General features: G+C 29.1%; 2 protein-coding genes across 2 annotated transcripts; both read left to right on the top strand.

The window, feature by feature from the left end:
* The first annotated feature begins 1,149 nt into the window (after positions 1-1,149).
* Positions 1,150-3,351, top strand: LOC137825295 (plant cysteine oxidase 1). Its single transcript, XM_090294144.1, has 4 exons — positions 1,150-1,207; positions 2,414-2,568; positions 2,686-2,811; positions 3,174-3,351. Exons 1-4 carry the CDS (start codon positions 1,150-1,152, stop codon positions 3,348-3,350), a joined length of 516 nt encoding a protein of 171 aa, XP_090150270.1. The 3' UTR covers position 3,351.
* Positions 3,352-18,191: 14,840 nt separating this feature from the next.
* Positions 18,192-21,724, top strand: LOC137826241 (serine/threonine-protein kinase SAPK2). The gene is made up of 9 exons (XM_068632135.2): positions 18,192-18,543; positions 18,677-18,751; positions 19,614-19,715; positions 19,919-19,972; positions 20,051-20,143; positions 20,229-20,321; positions 20,450-20,554; positions 20,685-20,783; positions 21,102-21,724. Exons 1-9 carry the CDS (start codon positions 18,424-18,426, stop codon positions 21,378-21,380), a joined length of 1,020 nt encoding a protein of 339 aa, XP_068488236.1. The 5' UTR covers positions 18,192-18,423; the 3' UTR covers positions 21,381-21,724.
* The last annotated feature ends 1,116 nt before the right edge of the window (positions 21,725-22,840 follow it).

Genomic DNA, 22,840 nt, shown 5'->3' with positions numbered 1-22,840 from the left:
AAATAATAATTTATTTGGATGTGAAGTGAACTTATGTTTTACCGTGGGAGCTGTTAAAGTATCACCACCCAATAAGAAAAATTAATAATTTATATAATATCTCACTCATTTTATCTTATTGTCTATTTATTTCTTCTTTCATACATTTTTATTTTTGTTTCAAACTTTGAATTATTAATAAAAATTACTTAGATTTATATTTTATAATTTATATCATATTTTCAATTATTTCATTTTATTAAACATAAATGACAAAGTTTACTACTATTAATAATAATAATAATTTCCAATAATAAAGTTATACTGTTAATTTAAATTTATAATAAAAAATTTAAACACGATAATTTTTTTTTTTTTTGAAATAATGCTTAATATTATTTATTACAAACAATACCCACTGTAAACCATTACTATGTATTAACAATAGGTTTTAATAATAATTAAATTATTACAACAGTTATTATTAATTTATATTAAATTTTCAAACATGAAATAATTTTTTTTATTTATATCATTAAATTTTTACGAATTTTTGAAAACAATTATTAAATTAAATTAAATTAATAAATGAAACATAATTACAAGTACATACTATTCCCTGTTATATAAATAAGTTAATAGTTTTTATATTAATTTATTAATTTACTTACTTATTTAAATACAAAAATTAAAATTTCCTACATTTCCTTCTTTATTGAATTTTTATTAAATCATTAATAATAATAATTTCTATTAAACAAAAAATTAAAAGCAACATTTAATATTAGTTTATATTAAATTCTCAAACTTTATTATAAATATATAAATCAAATTTTAATTAAAAATACTAATTATTTATACACAAATTATTTAAAAATTCAGGTAAGAATTTAGTTCTACATAAACCAAATTTCTGACTTTTTTTTTGGCAACAATTCCTTAATCACTATTACTAAAATTCAGCTATCTAAAATTGAATTCTTGTATACTATATGAATCATGTTATCTTTGCAATATTTTACATAGTATAACTTTTTTTTGTTGCAATAAACCATTTGGGAATTTTTTTTCCGTGATTGCACATTGCAGTCTACAACTGTTAATTATATTGAAATACAACAAATGTGGGACCTGGAATTGAGAAGTACAACATTATTAGTTTGTCATAACATGAGGGCACCAAATTTCAACGTTAACGGTTCACATGCTGCTATTTTCGGCACATACAGTTACCAATCAACATTATTTTTATATTATTTTGCAGGTACTATTTTCAGCACCTCTATATAATTTCCCGTCAACATTATCTTCTATTACTTTACAAGGTGCACTTAATACACAATGAAAGGAATCCAACATAAAACTTAGAGACACTCGTTAATTGTACCATCACCAACAATTGCTTGTTTCTTTAACTCACGACACGATGCAGAGATTTTATAATTTTTAATCTAAGTTAAAATTTCAATGCAAGTTATATATAGATATCAAGTAGGGGAATGAAAGATTCCCTTTTTAAAGAAAAAAGTTTCTTTATCCTTACCTTTATATTTAATATTTAATAGGTATAAAACTTTTATCCAATCCTCATTTCATAAAAGATATCTATTCTCTTACGGTTACAAAAATATTAATTAAATAACTTTTTATAAAACTAAAAATTAAAAAAAAAATATTATAAAGGATTCAATATTAAAAAGATAAAGACATATTTTTCTCTAATATTAAAAAATTACAATTGTATAAATTTTAACTCAAATTATCAAATAACAATTAAATAAATATTAAATAATTATATAAAAAAGTAAAATATTAAATATATATACTAATGTAAATAATGAAATTAAAGATCATAATATAACTAACTTAAATTCTTTAAGTTATCTAATAAACTAAAAATATTTTAATAATTTGAAAAAAATGAAAACAGAACTTTGTATCCTTGTTACTCATACCCATGTCTACAATATTGATTTTTCACCTCTCCACATTACATGGCCCATTTTATGTTTTAAACACCGGGCAGAACTCATCTTTAGAAATTGACTGGGCTTGACCTAATTGTATAATAAATAACCCTTTCTTGAAAGGGAAAAAATTGAAACAAAAGATGCTCACCCACTGAAATACAATACAGGTAAGATAGGGCCCAAGGTTTAGTTTACTTTTTTCACAACTCTTTTTTCTCCCTTTTTCTCTGTCCTTCTTTAATGATACATGATATATCTCAATGATGCTTTCAAATTTGGTCGCAGCATAACCAACTAAGGTTAACCATGCTACTCATACCTTGTTTTCTCTAAAGGGGCTTCCAACTTTTCAACAAATCCATTATGTAAAAAATTTGCTAGCTGTGTTTTAAGATCTCTATATATCCTTCATATTATGTGCATATAAAAGACTGATTCAAAAGTTTGAGTTCAACTAATTGCAGATAAGATTGAAGCAATAGCAGTGGGAATCGACCAGTTCGGGTTGTTTGGTTCTCCTATGTCAGATGAAACCGAACATAGCAGCCAGGGATTGCTTTGTGGACAAGGCTTCTCTGAGATTACACACGTTCACATTCATGAATGTGACAATTTCTCTGTGAGTTTAGAAAATTGAAACATCTATATGAATTACTTCTTTTGTTAACCAACAAATTTGAGTGAGATTTAACTACCCTTATGGCGATCTAATGTAACGAATTTTAAGAACATGCAGATGGGTGTGTTTTGTCTTCCAGCATTAAAAGTATTTCCACTTCATGATCATCCAGGAATGACAGTGTTGAGTAAGCTCTTTCATGGCTCTGCCTATGTCAAAGCTTATTGCTTTTCATCTGAACTTGTTTCTACATTTTACTATAAATATAGACTTTTTTTTTTCAATCCTTTATTTTCCAATTTTAGCTTTTATAAATGATTAAGACCAGTCTCTGTCATTACCTAACAATGGCGTGACACACCTGTGTTCATACAGTCACTTCAATATTGTATTTGAAATAACTTGTAATGCAGTATGTCATCAGAAATCATTTTTCAAATTTAAAAACATCAAAATCATCAACTCATTTTTTATAGATGAATTATATTATTGAAGTCAAAAAATAGTTAATCTAAGTACGCATTTGAGTTTCACATTAATTAAATATCAAAGAGTTGATTGAACAACATAGAAAAAAAGTTCACAAACTTTTTTGTTACCTTAAGATTTTGAGTAGAGCAAGGAATGCTATCAGAACCCTTTGTGGAATGTTGATAATGTTTCCAAGAAGTGGTGGCAATATTCATTCTTTCACAGCGTTGACGCCATGTGTAATACTAGATGTGCTTTCTCCACCATACTCAATACTTGGAAGGCCTTCCACTTACTCATGTTATGAGTAAATATAGATATATTAATTAGCAGCAATTGTTTGAAATGGGAGAGTTTTGAAGGCCACCACCAATTTAGAATTGTAATAAGCTTGTGTATGTCAAAATACATTAATTGGCTTTGGAACCGTATCAGAGAGGGAAAGTGCACATTTAGACATTTGGTGAATGCAGCTTCCATGTTCTATCTACTTCCAATTAAGTTGATGTCAAGACTAGCCTTGCTGCAACTCTAGATTCATTGTGTGTACATATCAATTTAATTGACTCTTTAAACACTTGGAAACTGAAGAGAGCACAGCAGAAAATTAAGATATATCACATGCAGAGGTCTCAAAATAACTTCAAATCTATGTACCAATCTCATTCACCAAGGATTCTACATGTTTTGGGTTCAACTTTTTTAGGCTAAAATAAACCTAACTTTTTAACCTATAAATTAGATAAGTTTGAGGTGAGATTAAGTATATCTTATTTATGTATGAACTTTGAATTTCTTTATTCAACTCAAGTTTTTTTTAATTACAATAAATGGGTAAAATTAATTAATTAAGTTAATTAATTCACCTAATCCATTAATTTATAGTAGTTCAAACTGATTTTGTAAAAAAAATTGAGTGAGCCAATATGTGTGAAGTGAATTGAGTGAGTTTCAGAGTTTAATCACATGTAATATTGGGATCTTGGAAAGGTTTTATGTAAATTAGGAAATATAAATGCAAAAAATTGTTTAAATAGAGTTGGTGCGCATTTGGTTTTACCTGTTTCAGACATGACTATCCTTTTACTGTTTTTCAATTCTGTAGAACTGAAAAAGAGGATTACTATTTCTCCAAGTTGTAATAAATGAATCCATATTGACAGCCCGACACAAACACACATTTGACGGTACAGACGTGACAATGACGTGATAGAGTGAGATTGCACGCAAATGAGCAACACGAACTTTAAAATAGTGTAAAAAAAAATATATTAAATCGGTTCTTAGAAACAAACGGTGTAATATATTTTTTTTACTCAGAATGACTCATATTACATCGGTTAAGTCTTCTAACCGATGTAATATATGACCCATATTAAAAAAAATTGAATTTTTTTTCATAAAGAGTGGGTGTGTTATAAACGTCACATATATAACCACTTACAGACACACGGGTAACCAGTTTTGTGTGTGCCAGTATATGTGGAGAAACCTACATCGGTTAAGCCATCAAACCGATGTTATATATGATTTTTACATTGATTAAGCCATCTAACCGATGTAATATATGGTTGTTATTAAAAAAATAATTTTTTTTTTCATGAAGAGTGGGTGACCATAAACATCACATAGGTAACCACTTACAGACACACGGGTAACCAGTTTTGTGTGTGTCAGTATATGTGGAGAAACCTACATTGGTTAAGCTATCTAACAAATGTAATATATGATTTTTACACCGGTTAAGTCATCTGATCGATGTAATATATGGTTTTTATTAAAAAAAATGTTTTTTTTCATTAAGAGTGGTTGACCATAAACGTCACATAGGTAACCACTTACAGACACACGAGTAACCAGTTTTACGTGTGTCAGTATATGTGGAGGAACCTGTGGCTGGGTAGTTTTGGTAGGGTTATTACACCGGTTAAGTCATCTGATCGATGTAATATATGGTTCTTATTAAAAAATGATTTTTTTTTCATGAAGAGTGGGTGGTCTTAAACGTCACATAAGTAACTACTTACACACACGGGTAACCAATTTTGCGTGTGTCACATAAGTAATCACTTACAGACACACGGGTAACCAGTTTTGCATGTGCTACGGATCATATATTATAATATAGAGTCAGTGTCACATCCTCACCAAATATCACGTCTGTAGCCTCAATTAATGCCACACACAAGTGGTGTCAAGTCTGTGTTAGTGACAAAAGGTGTTAATAAAACATTTTTCATAATAAATATACATTTAAGAGGGTTCTAAATTCCTAAGAAATCAATCATCAGTTATTAAGAAACTCTGTGCCAGTCATCATCACATTGGATGAGTTGATTTTAAATTAGTGATAAATGCCAAAAATCTTGTAAGAGTAAACGTTTTTAAAGATATAGATCCTCTAAATTGATTTTATCATTCAATGAGATTCTAGCCTTTTAAGATAACAAGGAATACACTCCAGGGCACATAATTTTTTCTTTTACACCAATGACAAAACAATATTGTAAAAAACAACCGAGATCATCCATCCAAAGTTAGAATGTGGCAAATATTTAAGGGTTTTCTTAGATTGGTTGAGGATGTTAAATTCCTATGTTTCCTATGAATGTTTTAAAAATATCTATTTCTAATAGAATATATATTTTGGATAATACTTGCTTTCTTAATTAAATTTTAAGCTTATTATAAATTTAGGCATTTTTAATTAACTTTTTATTAAAAAATTTAGATTTATTGAACATTCAAAAAATTTATATTTTAATTAAATTTTCAAAATTTAATTTTTCTATTAACCAAGTGACTTGAATGTTATTTGCTTCATCATCTTACTTACCTATCTCCATAAATGTTAGATTTTATGGTTAATATAAAATGATATTACAATTATTGAAAATAATAAAAGTCACTTGTATTTTATATCAACCATATTATTATCATCTTATATTAACTACAAAACCTTATATTTCTTAACTTGTGGAGACAAATAAAAAAAACTGGATAAAAAAAAAACTCAATTAACGAAAAATTAAATAATAAATATTCAATTAAAAAATATTTTTTTTAATAGAAATTTAGTTAAAAATATCTAAATTTCTAAGAGACTTAAAATTTAATTAAATTATAATTTTTAATCAAATTCTTTACTTTAGTCTACAGACGTTTTCATATTGAGGATCATATATATATATATATATATATATATATATATATATATATATATATATATTTTTTAATGCTATTATGTGTTTGACATGTTTAAGCTGTTTACGAGAATGAATCCCTTTTTCTTTGTTTATAGAAAATTTAGATTCACATCCTCTCTTACGGAAAAAATTTAGTGGAAATTTGGATTAAACAAATGAGTTCTGGGTTAGAATTTTAGAAATGATTTTTAAAACATTTACACTAAATAGGAGAGTTTAAAATTCTCAGCATATGATTCTTAAAAAAAATTCACCTATTAATGATCTCCGAAAACATTTTCTTAGAAGGCGTGCAAATCTAAGTTTTGCATAATGAACTATTTTTTTTGGATCAATATTGGTTGATATCTTGATTTTAAAGAGACAACATAAATATTTTTTAAAACATTCATCACATGAGCTGTATCGTTGACAATCTTTTCATGTATGTCATCTACATATTTTATTTTAATTCATTATGGTTTTTCATATCCTTTATTTTAATTAATTTTGTTCTTTAAGATATCTACGTTATCTTCTCTTATTTAATAAAAAATGAGAATGTTTATGAAAAGTCAATAAAAGATAAGTTGAGCAAGGACCATCTAAAAAAGTGAGTTATGAGAAAAAAACATAGAGAAAGTTAATATATTCTGCAACACGTCAAATTCTTTGTACAAAAAAAATAAAAAAATAGCTTACTGTACTGGTATGGACCCACCGATCACTATCATGACTCGGTCTCCCTAATCGAGCTGATCGAGACCTCCGCAGACGGCCAGGTCGACCGACACACTTAATCCATTAACGCTCAAACCAAGGTCAGTGAAGCTAAACTACCATTAAGAATTAGGTAATACAACCGTAAGAGTGATACATTCCACTAATCAGGCCTAATAAGGTAAACCCATTAAAATAATATAAATAACGCATATTCCAAGAAGAAAGGTACGTCACTATTAGTGTACACACCCGAATGCCGAATACCATCTTTATCGACTTGAGCGTCGGAGTGCCTTTTGCATGTACCTCCCCCATTTAGTATTCACACGAGACTGAGAGCCGAAGGAGTAGCACGAAGGCCAGAAGGATCACAGTAAAAGTTTTAGCAACCTGCTTGAAGGAAAAAAAAAAGACAAAGCTTTCAATAATTCTCTAGGTCTCATCTCCCTAACAAGAACCCTTACCAACTTTAGCAGAATAAGTAGTTCTATTACAATCCTTCGTCTAAACAAAATTTGATCATATAAAAGAGTTATATTAAAATAATGATTACTTCTTTAAAGTTTTTTCATGAGTACTCCAAAGGTTCATATAAAAGTTATTTTTTCAACAAGACAAATACCTTTTCAAAGAAAAAAGACTTTATGTGTCCAAATAATTTTTAAGGGAGCCACTAATTAAAATAAAGCACATGAGGGGTGATTTGATGAGACAATTTGGAGTTTAATTCTTTAGTTAATTGGAGTTTATTTGTCCTCTCATACCCAATTCTTTAGTTAATTAGTATTTTTTTTATCGTTTATAATAACTTATTAATTAACCTTTTAAATATGATAAATTACCCTTAATTTTCTGTTGCTTTTAAATTATGATATAAGAGTCTCATGCAAAAAAAAAAAAAAAAATCACATTTCACCCAAATTTAAATTTGTTTGTTGACAAAAAATTGTTGTGAACACACCCCGTATGTAAATAAAAATCATATATAATTGTGCTTTAACAACTAATGAGGGTTTATCCTTGTATGCTTTTATAACCAGCTTTGTATTTTGTTAAATGCCAAATGCCTTCGAAATTTTATGATATTAAGATTAGGTTGAAAATTCAAACCAAATTTAACTAATTTCAGATTAAAAAATTAATAAATAAAATCATAAAAATAAAGTGACTAAAATATAATTTTATCCTTTTATTTTATTTCGTTTAAATGCTATCCACAATTTTCAAAATAAATTATTTCAATCTAATTATCTACATTAACGCATTGATTTCTTAGAAATTTATATGGGTTTCCACCTAACACTCTTTAATTGTGCATTAGGTTCGGACACGCCTTTTAAATGATATGTCCATGTTGGACACACATATCGAAAATGACACTCGTAAGATATTAGTAGGACACGTATTCGTGAAGTGTCTGATTCAAAAAATATTTGAAGGATTTGTGATAATTCTAACATAGTTCTAATACATTTTTAAAAAGAAAAAATATATTAATTTTCTAAAAACTCAAACTTCTTAAATTTTTATTATGATTATCAAATAAGGAACAAATTATTTTAAACCAATAATGAGAAACATTTTTCTGCTATAAAAAAAAAACTGTGAAACATACTTGTGCACATAAGTCTTTATTGTCAATTTATATAATTCATAATTATATAATATATATCCGTGTTCCCATGTCCTACATTTTAAAGATTATACATATCTTCATGTTCATGTCGTATTAATGTCCGTATCAGTGTGTTATATAGATATTAATACATTTATCCTTATATATTTATATGGTTCCCACAAAACACACTTTAATTGTGCAAGTAATAGGATAATCATTGTTAAAATAATTCTAATTACACTACAAGAAAATCATGAAATAGAAATCATATTTATAAACAAAAAATAATTAGTTGCTATAGTGACTAAATTAGAGACCATTTTATGGACTAAATAAATTTTTGGTTTCTAAATTAGTTTCTATTATTGTTAAATGGTTTCTAAATTGGTATCTAATAAACAACCAAGGTTTTTGCTACCAAATTTAGAAACTAAATAATTGGTAGTTAAAACCTTGGTAGCTAATTACCAATTTAAAAACTATTTAACAATAATAGAAACTAATTTAGAAACAATTTTTCTTAGTTTCTAAAATGGTCTCTAATTTAGTTACTATTGCAAATAATTATTTTGATCTCTAAAAATTGGTTTCTATTTTATGATTTTCTTGTATAGTTACCTTAAAATAAACAAATAATTTAAGTATAACCTCATGCCTTTTAATAACATCTTAATGCGAACATTTGGACTAAAATTACTGACTTTTGAAAATATACGAAACTAAATATCTTTATTTTAATATAAAAAACTAAAAATATGGATTTAAAAAAACAAGAAACTAAAACCATATTCTAGATAAATACAAAATATAATTAAAACTGTTTTCTTAAAAATAAACATATTTAGTTACCTTAAAATAAACAAATAATTTAAGTATAACCTCATGCCTTTTAATAACATCTTAATGCGAACATTTGGACTAAAATTACTGACTTTTGAAAATATACGAAACTAAATATCTTTATTTTAATATAAAAAACTAAAAATATGGATTTAAAAAAACAAGAAACTAAAACCATATTCTAGATAAATACAAAATATAATTAAAACTGTTTTCTTAAAAATAAACATATTTAGTTACCTTAAAATAAACAAATAATTTAAGTATAACCTCATGCCTTTTAATAACATCTTAATGCGAACATTTGGACTAAAATTACTGACTTTTGAAAATATACGAAACTAAATATCTTTATTTTAATATAAAAAACTAAAAATATGGATTTAAAAAAACAAGAAACTAAAACCATATTCTAGATAAATACAAAATATAATTAAAACTGTTTTCTTAAAAAATATATAGGATACGTGAATTTCATTTAGACCAATTGAAATGAATTCACCATTTTGGCTTCCTAATTCACCATTTCATAGTAACGGTAATTAAAAACAAAATCTTTATTAAACACCAATTTATAATCTTTTAAAATTTCTTTATCTCATCATATGGATCCACATTTATTTTTTCTTATTATACTGGCCGGTTCTAGACGAGTCAAAGACCGACCGATCAAGGTAAAATAACAACATAAAGAACACAATAAATAACTATTATTACAAGCAATTACCAGTAGCATTGAACATGTAATGGTTGTCATTAGTAGTTATGAAGTGTTATTGCTAAAAATCATTAGCATTAAATGAGTCAAGGAAAATATCCTCAACGATAGAGAGGAAGGACACACTCGTATAAAGGGGGGCAAGACAAAGGAGGAAGATATGTTTTCATATCCCACTATAGCACACTTGAAACATAATACTGACTTGACCGTCAGAGTGCAATCGCAGGTATCCCAGCCGACTGAACGTCATCAATAAAGGAAGGAGATTGAAGAAAGGATATGAACACATCAGCCACTCACCAACAAGCATAAGTATTGTATGGGCCCCTCACAGGTACACTTATATTTTTCATATTTATAATATGGAGCAATCCAATATTGAATTGTTAACATATCATAACTCTTAAAATAATTGGAAGTTGTATCCACAAAACATTCTTTGTAGTAAAATTATTCTTATATATTAAAATAGTATAACTTAAAATAGTGTTAAAAATTTCAACATCAATTAAAGATATTATATTATATAAGTGGAAACAAATTCCACCTTATCAAGTCGATTTTGTGAGGATAAGTTAAGTTTAAATACACTTCCTAAAATTTAACCTCACATCTTATTACATAGTGTTATGGCAACTTGAGTTTGAATCTCGACACTTGAAAGTAATTAAGTTCAAGTACCATAAATGTTCTCCTACAACAAATTAAAAAAGTTATAATTAGTGCTAGTTAAATAGTCCTTAATATTATTTTCAAACTATTATTTAGTATTTGACTTTGATTACTAAAACATGATTCATCTAATGCACAATGTTATGTATGTTGTCACAAATTAAATTATGATGTTATTGCAATAAAGTACATTTTGTATAATAGAATAACCATCTCCTATATCACCATGGCCAAGGATTCTCCCTTTATTATTGTCACCATAGGTGACATAACCTTCGGTTTTTAGTACTAGATTCATGAATTTTTCAGCATCACTAGTCATGTGCCTTGAGCAACCATTGTCTAAGTAGCACAACTGCTTACTAGCTTTCAAGTGCACCTGCAAGATAGATTATACAACAAGATATGGTACCCTTATTAACTTGGGTCTAGCAGTGTTAATTTCCCTTTTGGCACAGTTTGAAATCCACTTTACTTTGTGATGACTATTTTACGATAAGTGTATCGTGTCAGAAGTAATAAATTTGTCCCTAAGTACGCATATCGAACCCACAAGGAACAATTGAATTCTCAAGTATAGTATTCACTAAATAGAAAACAATATATAAAAGTTTGTTATGTATGAGATCGTAAGAATGTAAATAAAGTAAAGTAAATAGTTGTTTGATTCAATTGAAAAAATTGGGATTGAGGGTTCATCCTTCTCACTCTTTTATATTTTGAAAAGAATATAATATTCTATCTTTGATTGATATTGATGCGCATATAAAATTCATTTATATTGATTCCTCGCATATAAAATTATTAAGATAGTCTTTTAAATATTGATTCCTCGCATATTTATAAAAAATCCTCGTTACGAACAAATGTTGATAGAAATTAATATTTCAAATCTATCCCTAACATTCAAATAAGTTAAGCATTATCATTTAGGTCAGATGTTTAAAAGTACTTTTCAGTCAAATCTAAGGATCAAAATCATGATAAAACAAGCGTTAAGAATAAAATGATAATACCAATCACAATTAAGAACAAAATATTATGTTTAAATATCATCTCAACACATAAAAGTTTGAAAAATTTACTCCCAATCTCAAAGAGTAGAATTAGTCACTCATGTTGACCATTACAAGCATGGAAAACAAGAAAAGAAGTTTCAGAATGTTTCTCCTTGATAATTGTCTCCTCTAAGGTTTTCTATGTCCTTCTATTCTCCCAATGATGTCTAGGGTTAGGCCTCATATTTAACCTAGTTAGGCTTAGACTAAGTGACTTCTCGCCTAAGTGAGTTATAGATTGCTTGGGCGAGTTTGACGAGAAAAAACCCAACTTCTCCGGAGTAAACTCGTTTGGGTGAGTCTTGGACAAGGTCCTCTGGAGTGAGCTGCTTGGGTGAGTTTGGGCGATTTTTGAATGTTCCAACTTTCCCTTTTCATCTTGTTTATTCTTCTTTAGCCATTCCATTTTACCATAAAATTCTGAAATTAACACAAATTTGAGAATAAATAGTTCTTATTCATATTATAATCACAAAATATGTAAAAAGTTTTAAATTCTTAAATTAAGGGTTAAATTATAGTTATTTTATCAATAAATATCTATAAATGTTTGTCATTTAATTGAAATATTACTGAAATATGACACTTATCACTTTGCCATTAGGAACATCATATTTTTTGGTTTTGCAATTTCAATAGTATGACATTTTCTCATACAATAGAAACAAGTGACAAAAGGTGATACACTTAGTTTTCTATAGGAAAATAAATTTCTATATTGCTTTACTTTATTTGAAAAACAAGTTTGAAGTCAATTCTAGCTTCATCAAAAACAAAATTTTATGAACCCAACAAAGCTTCAAAATTAGCTCTCCCCATAGTAAAGTTTAGCTAAGTTTTAAAAAGATAGTGAATTTTGTTTTATAGTGACATATACTTTAGACAATCCTTTTGAATCGACTAACAAGATTTAGAATATCTACAAGAAGAATTCTTATATATGATTTCCAAGTTTTCCAAATCCATTTTAACATTCCTCAATTCCTTTTATAATGTTGTGACCTTATTATCCATCAAATTATTTAATCCCTTGAGTCTATTATTGGAAATGGTCAATCTATTAGCTTCTTCATGTGTTTCTTTAAAAATATAAGAGTTAATTGCAATTATTTCCATTATCAGAAAAATCAAAACTTACACTGCTTGAGGAAGATTTGTAGTTAGTCATGAAGCACAAATTCACCTTTTCATCATATTTTGAAGAAACACTAGAAGATGTCTCATCATTGTCTTGCCAAGCAATATAGGCTCTTCTAGTCTTGCTGGCTTTTGTCAGATTCCTTGTCAAAGTTTTTGTCCTTGTTTTGACTATTTGGGCATCAAATATGTCCTTATTCTCCACAACCAAAAACATGTTAAATTAGAGGAACTTGTGATAAGTGCCATAATTAAGTAATATTTCATACAAAAAGACAGGAACTTATGGAATTTAATTGATAAAATAGTAATCATTCAACCCCTAATTTAGGAATTTGAACCTTTTTACATATTTTTGGATTATAAGATGAATGTGTGATAAGTGTCTAATTTTAGTAATATTTCATATTAAAATATAGGCACTTATGAGTATTAATTGTTAAATTACATATAAAATAATCCCTAATTTATGAATTTAGACCTTTTTACATATTTTATGATCTTTATTTGAATAAGAGCATTTTATTCCCAAATTTGGTTTTAATTTCAGGTTTCTAGGGAAGAATGGAGATGACTGGGCTAAAAAGGAATAATATAAGTTGCAAGGAGAAAGCTGGAAGGCCCAGGAACGCACAAAAGTACAAAAAGCCCAACTCAACAGCAGAGTAACTCGCTCAAGCGAGAGAATGCTCCAGTGGCAGCGTTAACAATTGGCGCCTTTCTCACTCAAGCGAGTTATATCTCTCTTGAGCGAGAAAGGGCTAGAATCATTGGACCATTTTATGTTTTAATCAACAATCCCATTAGCGTGACGCAAGAAGTCACATAACCCTAGGAAATTAGGTTAAATAGGGGGCTTGAGGCTCGACCCTAGGGTGCACGGTTGAGAGAAAAACACCATTGAGTGAATTGTAATCCAATTGAGAGAATATAAGTGCTAGAAGATGTGTGGCTAATTCTACCCTTTAGGATTGAGAGTAATCTGTTCAAACTCTTATGTATTGAGGTGATCTCTGGACATAATATTTTGTTCTTGATTGATTATTGGTATTATTGTTTTGCTTCTAATTCTTGATCTAGAATCTTAAATCTGACCGAAGTATTTTTAGGGTTCTGACCTAATCAATAATACTTGACATATTTGAGTGCTAGAATAGACTTGAAATGTTAATTGCTATCAATGTCTGATCTTAATACAGAGTTGTTTTTATAAATATGCTAGGAATCGATATTTAGGAAGTTTCTTAAGAATTTTATACGCGAAGAATTGATATAAATGACTTTTATACATGCATCAATATTAATCATAGGACATAATATTATCAGGCTAATCTAAATACAAAAGAGTGAGACAGATGAAACCCAATCCCTATTTTTCCAATTTAAGCAACAACTCTTTGCTTTGTTTTCTTGTTAATCATTGTCATTCCAACAAATCCCAACAAACTTTTATTATTCTGTTAATTATTTAGCGAATATTTTACTTAATTATTCAATTTTTCCTTGTGGGATCGATATTTGTCCTTAAGGACACATTATTACTTCTGACAAAGCGGTGCACTTATCGTAAAAAGTCATCAATGTGAACGATTTATTCCTAAATTTGTGTTAATTTTAGGATTCTATGGGAAATGGGGATAAAAGGGCTAAAGGAGAATGGATAGGTTAAAGACAAGATGAAAAGACAAAGTTAGAATATTGAAAACTCGTCCAAACTCGCCCAAGCAAGATCAGTCCAGAGGAACTCGCCCAAGGCTCGCTTAAGCGAGTTCACTTAAGTGAAGTTGGGTTTTTTTCTCGTAAAACTCAAAGCTTGAAACTATTCATGATTTTGATAATTAGATTTGACTGGAAAATACTTCTAAGCATCTGACTTAAATGATAATGCTTAACATATTTGAATGCTAGGAATAAATTTGAAATGTTAATTGCTTTATAACATATGTTCGTAATGATAAGGAGTTTTTATAAATATGTGAGTAATCGATATTTAGGAGACTCTCTTAATAATTTTGTATGCGAGGAATCAATATAAATTATTTTTATATGTGCATCAATGTCAGCCAAGATGTAATGTTATATGTTGAAAACCATAGACGAGTGAGAAGGATTAACCTCATTCACAATTTTCTTAATTGAAATCTTTTACTATTTACTTTGCTTTTATTTAATTTTCATGCAAACTATTGTCAATATCAAATCAGATCTAATTATTGTACATATTCTTATACTTAGTGAATGCTATGATTAGGATTTTAAATAATTATTCCTTGTGGGTTCAATATTTGTCCTTGGGGACAAATTATTACTTCTGACTCGGTACACTTATCGTAAAAAAGAGTCATCAACTTGACTTAGTTTTTCTATATCCATACCCTTTTTGTGAAAGACTCATGTCCTTCTTTTCTTCAAAAACTTCCTAAACTTTTTGGATTAACACACCTTTTAATAAATTAAAATCATCATGTCACCAAGATAAGTTAAAAAAAAAACTTTTGAAACAACTTTAATTCTTACAAGTAAATAAAGATCAAACTATCTAGACATAAACTTACAAACCAAACAAAGACACACACACTAAATGTATATACGTCTTCAATCTTCAAGGTAGCAACTTCAATTCCATACACAATGAAAAGCAATCTAAATTGAGTTTTTCTAAGCATTTTCTCACTCTCATTAGTGCTATCAAGATTTGCTAAAAATGGTTGTGTGTTGTCGAACCTTGTGTGCTTTTAGTGTGAACATTTGGTAACATTTTTCCTTGTATTCTTTGTTGTTGTAACTGTTCTAGTGTTTGATTTTCGGTGATTAAGAGTTGATAAGAGATATATCCTCTTGTGTTGAAAAAGTTGATAGGGTTGATACCCTATTGATATCATCAAGATTTGTTTTAATATCCTCTTAAAAGTGTTCAATAGTTGATTGTACCATAATAACATTTTGAAGTTAGGGGAACTAATTATTCCACGATTGAATAGTTGAGACTGGATGTAAGATCATATTGATATGAACTAATATAATGTCTCTTGTGTAATCTTTCTTTGCTCTGCTTTAAAAAAACTTCCAGAAAAGGAACTTTTTATGAAAAAGATTTGAAAATCAATTCACCTCCTCTTGGTTTAAACTAGCGATTCATTCTTTTATAACAATTTTCTTTATAAATTGCTTAATATTCTTATTTCTATTCAATATTTGGACTTAAACTTACACTTGAATTCTTAAGAATTCTCCCCCTTATGTACGAGTTCCTTTCGTATTAATACACTTCCCCTTAATCTAATTTTTAATGTTGAATACCTCACTAGTATCCTTCATCATAACGGGACACGTTTACAAAAGACTTCATAACGGGACACGTTTACAAAAGACTTTTTATATAGGGACTATCATTAGTTATGATACAACTATTATATCTTTTAAGGAGAGATTCACAATAATAAGACATTAGATAAATCTATATAAAAGATTGATTTTCAATTAAAATCTTAAGATGATAAATTTATAAAAAAAATCATTATATATTATTTAATATTCACAATTATATCTAATGGTAGGACTTCGTAGGACTTGTATTCATACTTGAATTCTTAATTCAATTTTAATTCTAACGTAATAAAATTCCGGTATCCCAAAATATCCAACATATTCACTCAAAATATCGTATAGATAAATTTTGTTTCAGATTCATGCATACATTTATCCTGTATATTCCACTTTATTAATTTTAGCTTAGAACGTCTTATTTGTATCATTATCCAAGAGAGAATATCTTATTCAATTACGTAAAGGTTTGCACATCAGATTTAATACTAATAGTTTGATTTCTATTCAGCTCTAGATATATAATACCATAATCCAATTATAGAATTGGTCAGAAATTGAATTAAATTAAAATGCTTGATGGGATAAATAAATTTGATTGGCTCAAAAATTACTTCATGGTTAAGTCTTGACAAATTGAAAATAAAAAATAGATTACAGACCGAATAATTAGCACAGACACACAAGTAATCAGGAAGACAAATTTAGATATCCATCACTATCTTCTTCGTCCTAAATTACCACAAGATGTTGGGAAATGGTCGTCTTCTTTCTTCTTCCCTTTCAATAGTTGATAGTTCCAATTTTTCACTGTGATCCTTATCTCGGTTGGAAGTGGAGTACCTACTACATTTAAATTAGGATTTTGTATATAATAGTCGGAGTATTAATTGCTATTAAATGCATATTTATCTTGGTCTTGGACGTGTATTTATAGAGATGACGAAATATTTATGTAGGTGGACACTATTTGACATAACTTACTGAGTTAATCTTGTAATTATGGGAGAATTCTATATATGTGTGTTATGCTTAATTAATTGTCTTTAAACGAGATTTATCTTTAAGTGATCGTATTCAGTCTTCAAATATTTGATCATATGTATCGATGTCTCCTCGACCGTATAGTTGCGGTAGTTTGATGACATGTGTCAACGTCTATGTAGCCACTTACATAACAACAACTAGTTTTTTATATTCTAATTTAAAAAATTAATTTTAAAAGATTGAATATAAATACAAGAAACATAGGTAGCGTATCTATATAACTAATATGTCAAAAATAAAATTATTTTTAGCCACTTATATTGATATCATTAAATATTACCAAAAAATAGGAGTAGACAAGTTAAGAAGAGTCTTTTTTATCATAAATAGTTTACCTAACAATAATAGAAGTATGGTTAAAGAGTAGGAATAATATTTTTTTCCTCATTAATAGTTGCCTAATATAAATAGAAGTATAAATGTTAGAAGGAATTTTTTACACCCACCAGTTCTACCACAAGTTTTTTTTAGGATTTTAAGAGATGACTAGTTGAAAATATTTAACAAAAGTACAAAATACATTACTTTTTATATAATTCTAAAATATTAATATATTGTTTAAATATTCTAATTTATTTTCTTAACAAGGAAACCCAGTAAGCAAATTCTTAGCAAGAGCCAGCCAGCATTTGAGTTCGGTAGTAGTTATGAAAAGGAAGTTATAATTTTAATTGAAACAAAAGAATATACAAAAACTACTTAAAAAATAAGTTATGTTGTGTCCTATTATTAAATTCAACACGTGTCAAATGTTATGAGTTTGATTTATGTATATGTGTGTGCATTTGTTTTCTTTTAGAATTTTTCTCTTTGCTGTTTTCCTATTTGTCACCTCTGATTGTGGACAGCAACATTCATACTGAAGTCAAAGGCTGGCTTGGCTTGCGTCCTTATTAAGACTTGGAGGGCATTTTTACAAACCCGAGAACCTACTTTTCTGTCTCATATGAATAAGACATTCATTTTGAGTTCAGCTTTTAATTCTTCATTCCTTTTATGTTAAAAAACACAGCACACGGGTGGGTGGTTGAATTGCAGTGAAATTGGCAATTCTAAAACATGGAGCGCTATGAGATTCTCAAAGATATTGGCTCTGGAAATTTTGCTGTGGCCAAACTGGTTAGGGACAACTGCACCAATGAGCTTTTTGCTGTCAAGTTTATTGAGAGAGGCCAGAAGGTCTGCTTCATCTTCTACACCCTTTAAATTTCAGTTGCATAACTTTGTTTTTTTTCCCTCTCTTTTAGCAAATTATTCATCTGGGTATGTGTTTTTTTGGTTCACTGTGAGACATTGGAAATATGTACTGCAGATTGATGAGCATGTCCAGAGGGAAATCATGAACCATAGATCATTGAAGCATCCCAATATTATTAGATTCAAAGAGGTTAGTAAAGGAATACTCACACTTCTAATAATGAGTGAAGGGTGTCTTCTATTTTGGGTTTTCTATTCAGCTCAAAGATAAAATTCTGCAAAATATAAAATTCGTTTTTGGTCTTCAAGAGTCATACTTTTTGAACAGCCTTTCTATTATGTTGATCTGTGTTTATATTCTCATCTAATATTTAGATGCAATATTTTAAGCCTTCTTGGTATAATTCACTGTCTATTTTTTATTGTTAAATTTTTTTTTCAATTTTTTATTGGTAATATATGCGCATCTGGATATTGCCTTAAAGAAAAGATGAGAATGTGAGATGTAAAGATTGTGTGTGGTGGTGGTGGAAAGTAGTTACCAATGTCATGAAAGATGGGAACTTGAGAAGTTAGCTTTGGAAACACTCATCATGACTTTGAATATTGATATACTTTTATATTTTGGATTCCTATTTTGTTATTCTACCATGTACTGAAGTGGGTTGGGAATCGGAATTGAATTTAGCATAATACAAATGTCCCCGCACCAAAACTTATTCGGATGCATTTATCCACATTTGTTTTCACTTTTCTTTTTTCCCGTATGATGTTTTCAGTTTATACAGTGTGATTAGAAAAATCCATCCATGAAATTCCTTCCTACATTTCATTTTTCTCTAATTTTCTATTTTCTCCTTTTCCTATGTTTTCTGGATGGTAGTGTAATGTTAGTGTTTTGTGCTTCCCTTTTGAATAAATTTAAATTTTAAGGTGAACCATGTACTAGTTATTTTGCAATCTGAACATACTTACAATTGGAATAAGCTTCCAATCAGTTTCAAAAGAAGGAAATAGATCATTTGTGTGAGATTTGATGAGTCTACTTGTAGGTCCTGCTGACACCAACTCATCTAGCAATAGTAATGGAGTATGCTTCTGGAGGAGAACTATTTGAGAGGATATGCAATGCTGGTAGATTCAGTGAGGATGAGGTAATATAGAACGTGAGGTATTATTTGATTAGTTTATGTATTTCAGTATAATATTGTCCAGATTTTATCTGGTTGTGGAGCCATTTGATAGGTCCAAAAGTTGAACTTCGTCTATACTTTTTATTAATTTGGTTCTGTTATGCTAGTATATGCATTATTTCATTCAGAAACTTCGGTCCTCAAGTCTCGTTACTTTTTACCAGGGAAGATTTTTCTTTCAGCAATTGATATCTGGAGTCAGTTACTGTCATTCAATGGTATGAAACTAAACCAAACAAGTGTCATGAACCATGTTCCATCACAAAGAATGAATCTTTACAGTAATGTCTATGCAGCAAATTTGTCATAGAGATCTGAAGCTTGAAAACACTCTCTTAGATGGAAGCACTGCACCACGAGTTAAAATTTGTGACTTTGGTTACTCAAAGGTAGTTATAATGTTAACAAGTATTACAGCTATAGATGATGCCACCTTCTTCATGAGATACTAATTTATTCTTATCTTGTTTTTAGTCATCATTATTGCATTCTCAACCTAAGTCAACGGTAGGAACTCCAGCTTATATTGCACCTGAGGTTCTTACAAGGAAGGAATATGATGGAAAGGTAAGGTCTTATTCTTCCTCATTGCTTATCCTTGGTCTTGGCTTTTTACAACTTAGATACATGTGGTCCTTTTTGTATTATGTTTGCTGCTTTATTTTCTACTAAAATGTTTTCATTGGAAGCTATAGATTGCAGATGTATGGTCTTGTGGAGTCACCTTATATGTGATGTTAGTTGGGGCTTATCCTTTTGAAGACCCTGCAGATCCAAGAAACTTCAAAAAAACCATTGGTGTGAGTGATAACTGATAGCTGCAAGCTTATTGAATCCTTAAACCATTTTAGTGTAAAGATAGGAGTTAGTTGTTTAGTTTCACTTTCTCATGATATGGTGTTTCAATTGGACCCTTTGTGGCTTATACAGAAGATACTTAGTGTCCAGTACTCAGTCCCCGATTATGTACGAGTTTCCATGGAATGTAGACATCTTCTATCACAAATATTTGTGGCAAGTCCTGAAAAGGTAACCGATTTAATATCTAGAATCTTATTGTTTTCTGCATCTATAAAATTCATTTTAGATAAAAGATGTAATTGCTTAAATTCTGGAGCAAAATGCTTATATACTGCTCTTCATATTTATTCTCAACTAACTTAAAAGTTCTACTTTGTCATACCTGTCCATGCTTTGGCTTCTTGAAGTATTTGTAGTTTGTGTTTTGGGCACAATTCTAGCAATGCTTATTCTTTCCTCTATCTTGGGCATCTTTTTGCCAATCTTCTATTGAAATGCATGTAGACTCCTTTCCCATTGTATTGATCCATTTAAGGCATTTTACAGAGAATAACAATACCAGAAATTAAAAACCACCCATGGTTTTTAAGGAACTTACCCATAGAACTGATGGAAAGTGCAAGCTGGGAAATAAATGATGTAAATAATCCATCACAAAGTGTTGAGGAAGTCCTGTCTATAGTACAAGAGGCAAGAAAATCTCTTAACATTCCCATTGTTGGTGGCCTTCTAACTGGGGGCACCATGGACCTGGATGACTTGGATGCTGATGAAGAAGATCTTGAAGATGTAGAAACAAGTGGAGAATTTGTGTGCCCTCTTTAAGTGTATGCACATGAACAAGCTAAGATATTGTTTGATACGAAAATGTGAATAGATTTTTCTGTGGGGGCTGAAATTCCTAGATGGCTAGTAACAAAGGATATGGATACAAGGCTTCTAGAAGGAAACTAATATTAATTTTGTCTTTTCTAATTCTTAGTTGTTTCTTTTTTGTACTTATGTCTAGTTTTTAATTTGTTTTTTCTTATTCTAGCTTTTATTGACTTTTATTTCACATTATGTCTTTTTAACTAGACTTAGAATGAGTGTACTACTTGCATATATTCAGACTCTTTGCTTTGATCTAAGTAAGGAAAATAAAATAGAAGAAATATTCCTTTTGATCATATCTTTTGTCTTCTTTTTTCTCTTTTGTTCATCTCTCTATTTTATAATATGGTATCAGAGTCATTTCAAGTCTATCCTAGCGATTGTTTTGTTGGACTTATCGTGTCACCCGCTATCGTACCGTTATAGAACCACCCATAATATGTTGTCTCACGCACGAGTTGTCACTCTTGACGTGAGGGGAGTGTGTTGGAGATCTCACATCGACTAGAGATTATGACATTTCATAGTATATAAGTGGGTGCAAACCTCACTTTATAATTTGATTTTATGAGGTTTAGTTAGACATAAAGTCCACTTCTTAATAGTTAGTTTAGCTTTTCAATGTTTTGTCTATTTTTTAGTTTTGACAATTTAAGGGTTTTTTTTCCTTATGTTCATTTTTTCCTATCAAATCCATGTGCCGTTTCTAGAGATGTAAAATCACATGTTCCAAAATATTAGGATATTAAATAAAGCAAGTTAAGCAAGTTGTGGCAGGTTCCTCTTTTGCATCATGGGAAACTGAGATATATGGGATATAAGTATACTTTTGTTAATGGATTTTATTTTATATTGTAGAGTGGGAAGTAAGCATAGGATAAGCTTGGAGCCTTTGCCCTCATCCATTATACCCCTCATTATGTAGGATTATTTTTGTTTCTTTGCAATTGTCCTTTTCAATTTACATTTACAACTCCATTTTGTGATCTACCATTCTTGTATTATTGAAAAACTTGAATAGAGCTTGCTGGTAACCTCTTGTGGTTGTGGAGCCGGGTTCATAATATGAAAATGGGCTCTTTATTTCTAAGGAAATACGTTACACCAAGACTCCAATTTTGAATTTTTTAGTTATATTATTAGTGTGACAATATTTTTTGTAAAGAGATTAGAAATTTATGGAATTTGTAGTCAAGTGGAACCAAAGACGAGTTTTGAAGTTCTACAAATCTATCTTTGGCACATTGAATTAAACCCTTGTGCTGTATAGAATGAATCAGCATTGCCGACACTGCTTTTTTTATGTTATGCTTCCAAACAAACATTTGTCCCTTGTGGAATCAGTCAAGAAAGTCGACAGTATTCAACAGTATATGTAAAGCCAATCGCGAGACACTTTATTTTTCTCTTTT

The sequence above is a fragment of the Phaseolus vulgaris genome, chromosome 8 (assembly GCF_051622355.1).
Source record: "Phaseolus vulgaris cultivar YP4 chromosome 8, ASM5162235v1, whole genome shotgun sequence".
Lineage (NCBI taxonomy): Eukaryota > Viridiplantae > Streptophyta > Magnoliopsida > Fabales > Fabaceae > Phaseolus > Phaseolus vulgaris.
This window is presented reverse-complemented; position numbering and strand designations above follow the sequence as displayed.

Coding starts and splice junctions, on each gene's coding strand:
- LOC137826241 (XM_068632135.2), top strand. CDS start 18,424: ATGGAGCGCTATGAGATTCTCAAAGATATTGGCTCTGGAAATTTTGCT. Junction 18,752..19,613: donor ATATTATTAGATTCAAAGAG/GTTAGTAAAGGA, acceptor GTCTACTTGTAG/GTCCTGCTGACACCAACTCA. Junction 19,973..20,050: donor TCAGTTACTGTCATTCAATG/GTATGAAACTAA, acceptor ATGTCTATGCAG/CAAATTTGTCATAGAGATCT.
- LOC137825295 (XM_090294144.1), top strand. CDS start 1,150: ATGAGGGCACCAAATTTCAACGTTAACGGTTCACATGCTGCTATTTTC. Junction 1,208..2,413: donor TGCTATTTTCGGCACATACA/GTTACCAATCAA, acceptor AACTAATTGCAG/ATAAGATTGAAGCAATAGCA. Junction 2,812..3,173: donor ATTGCTTTTCATCTGAACTT/GTTTCTACATTT, acceptor TGTTACCTTAAG/ATTTTGAGTAGAGCAAGGAA.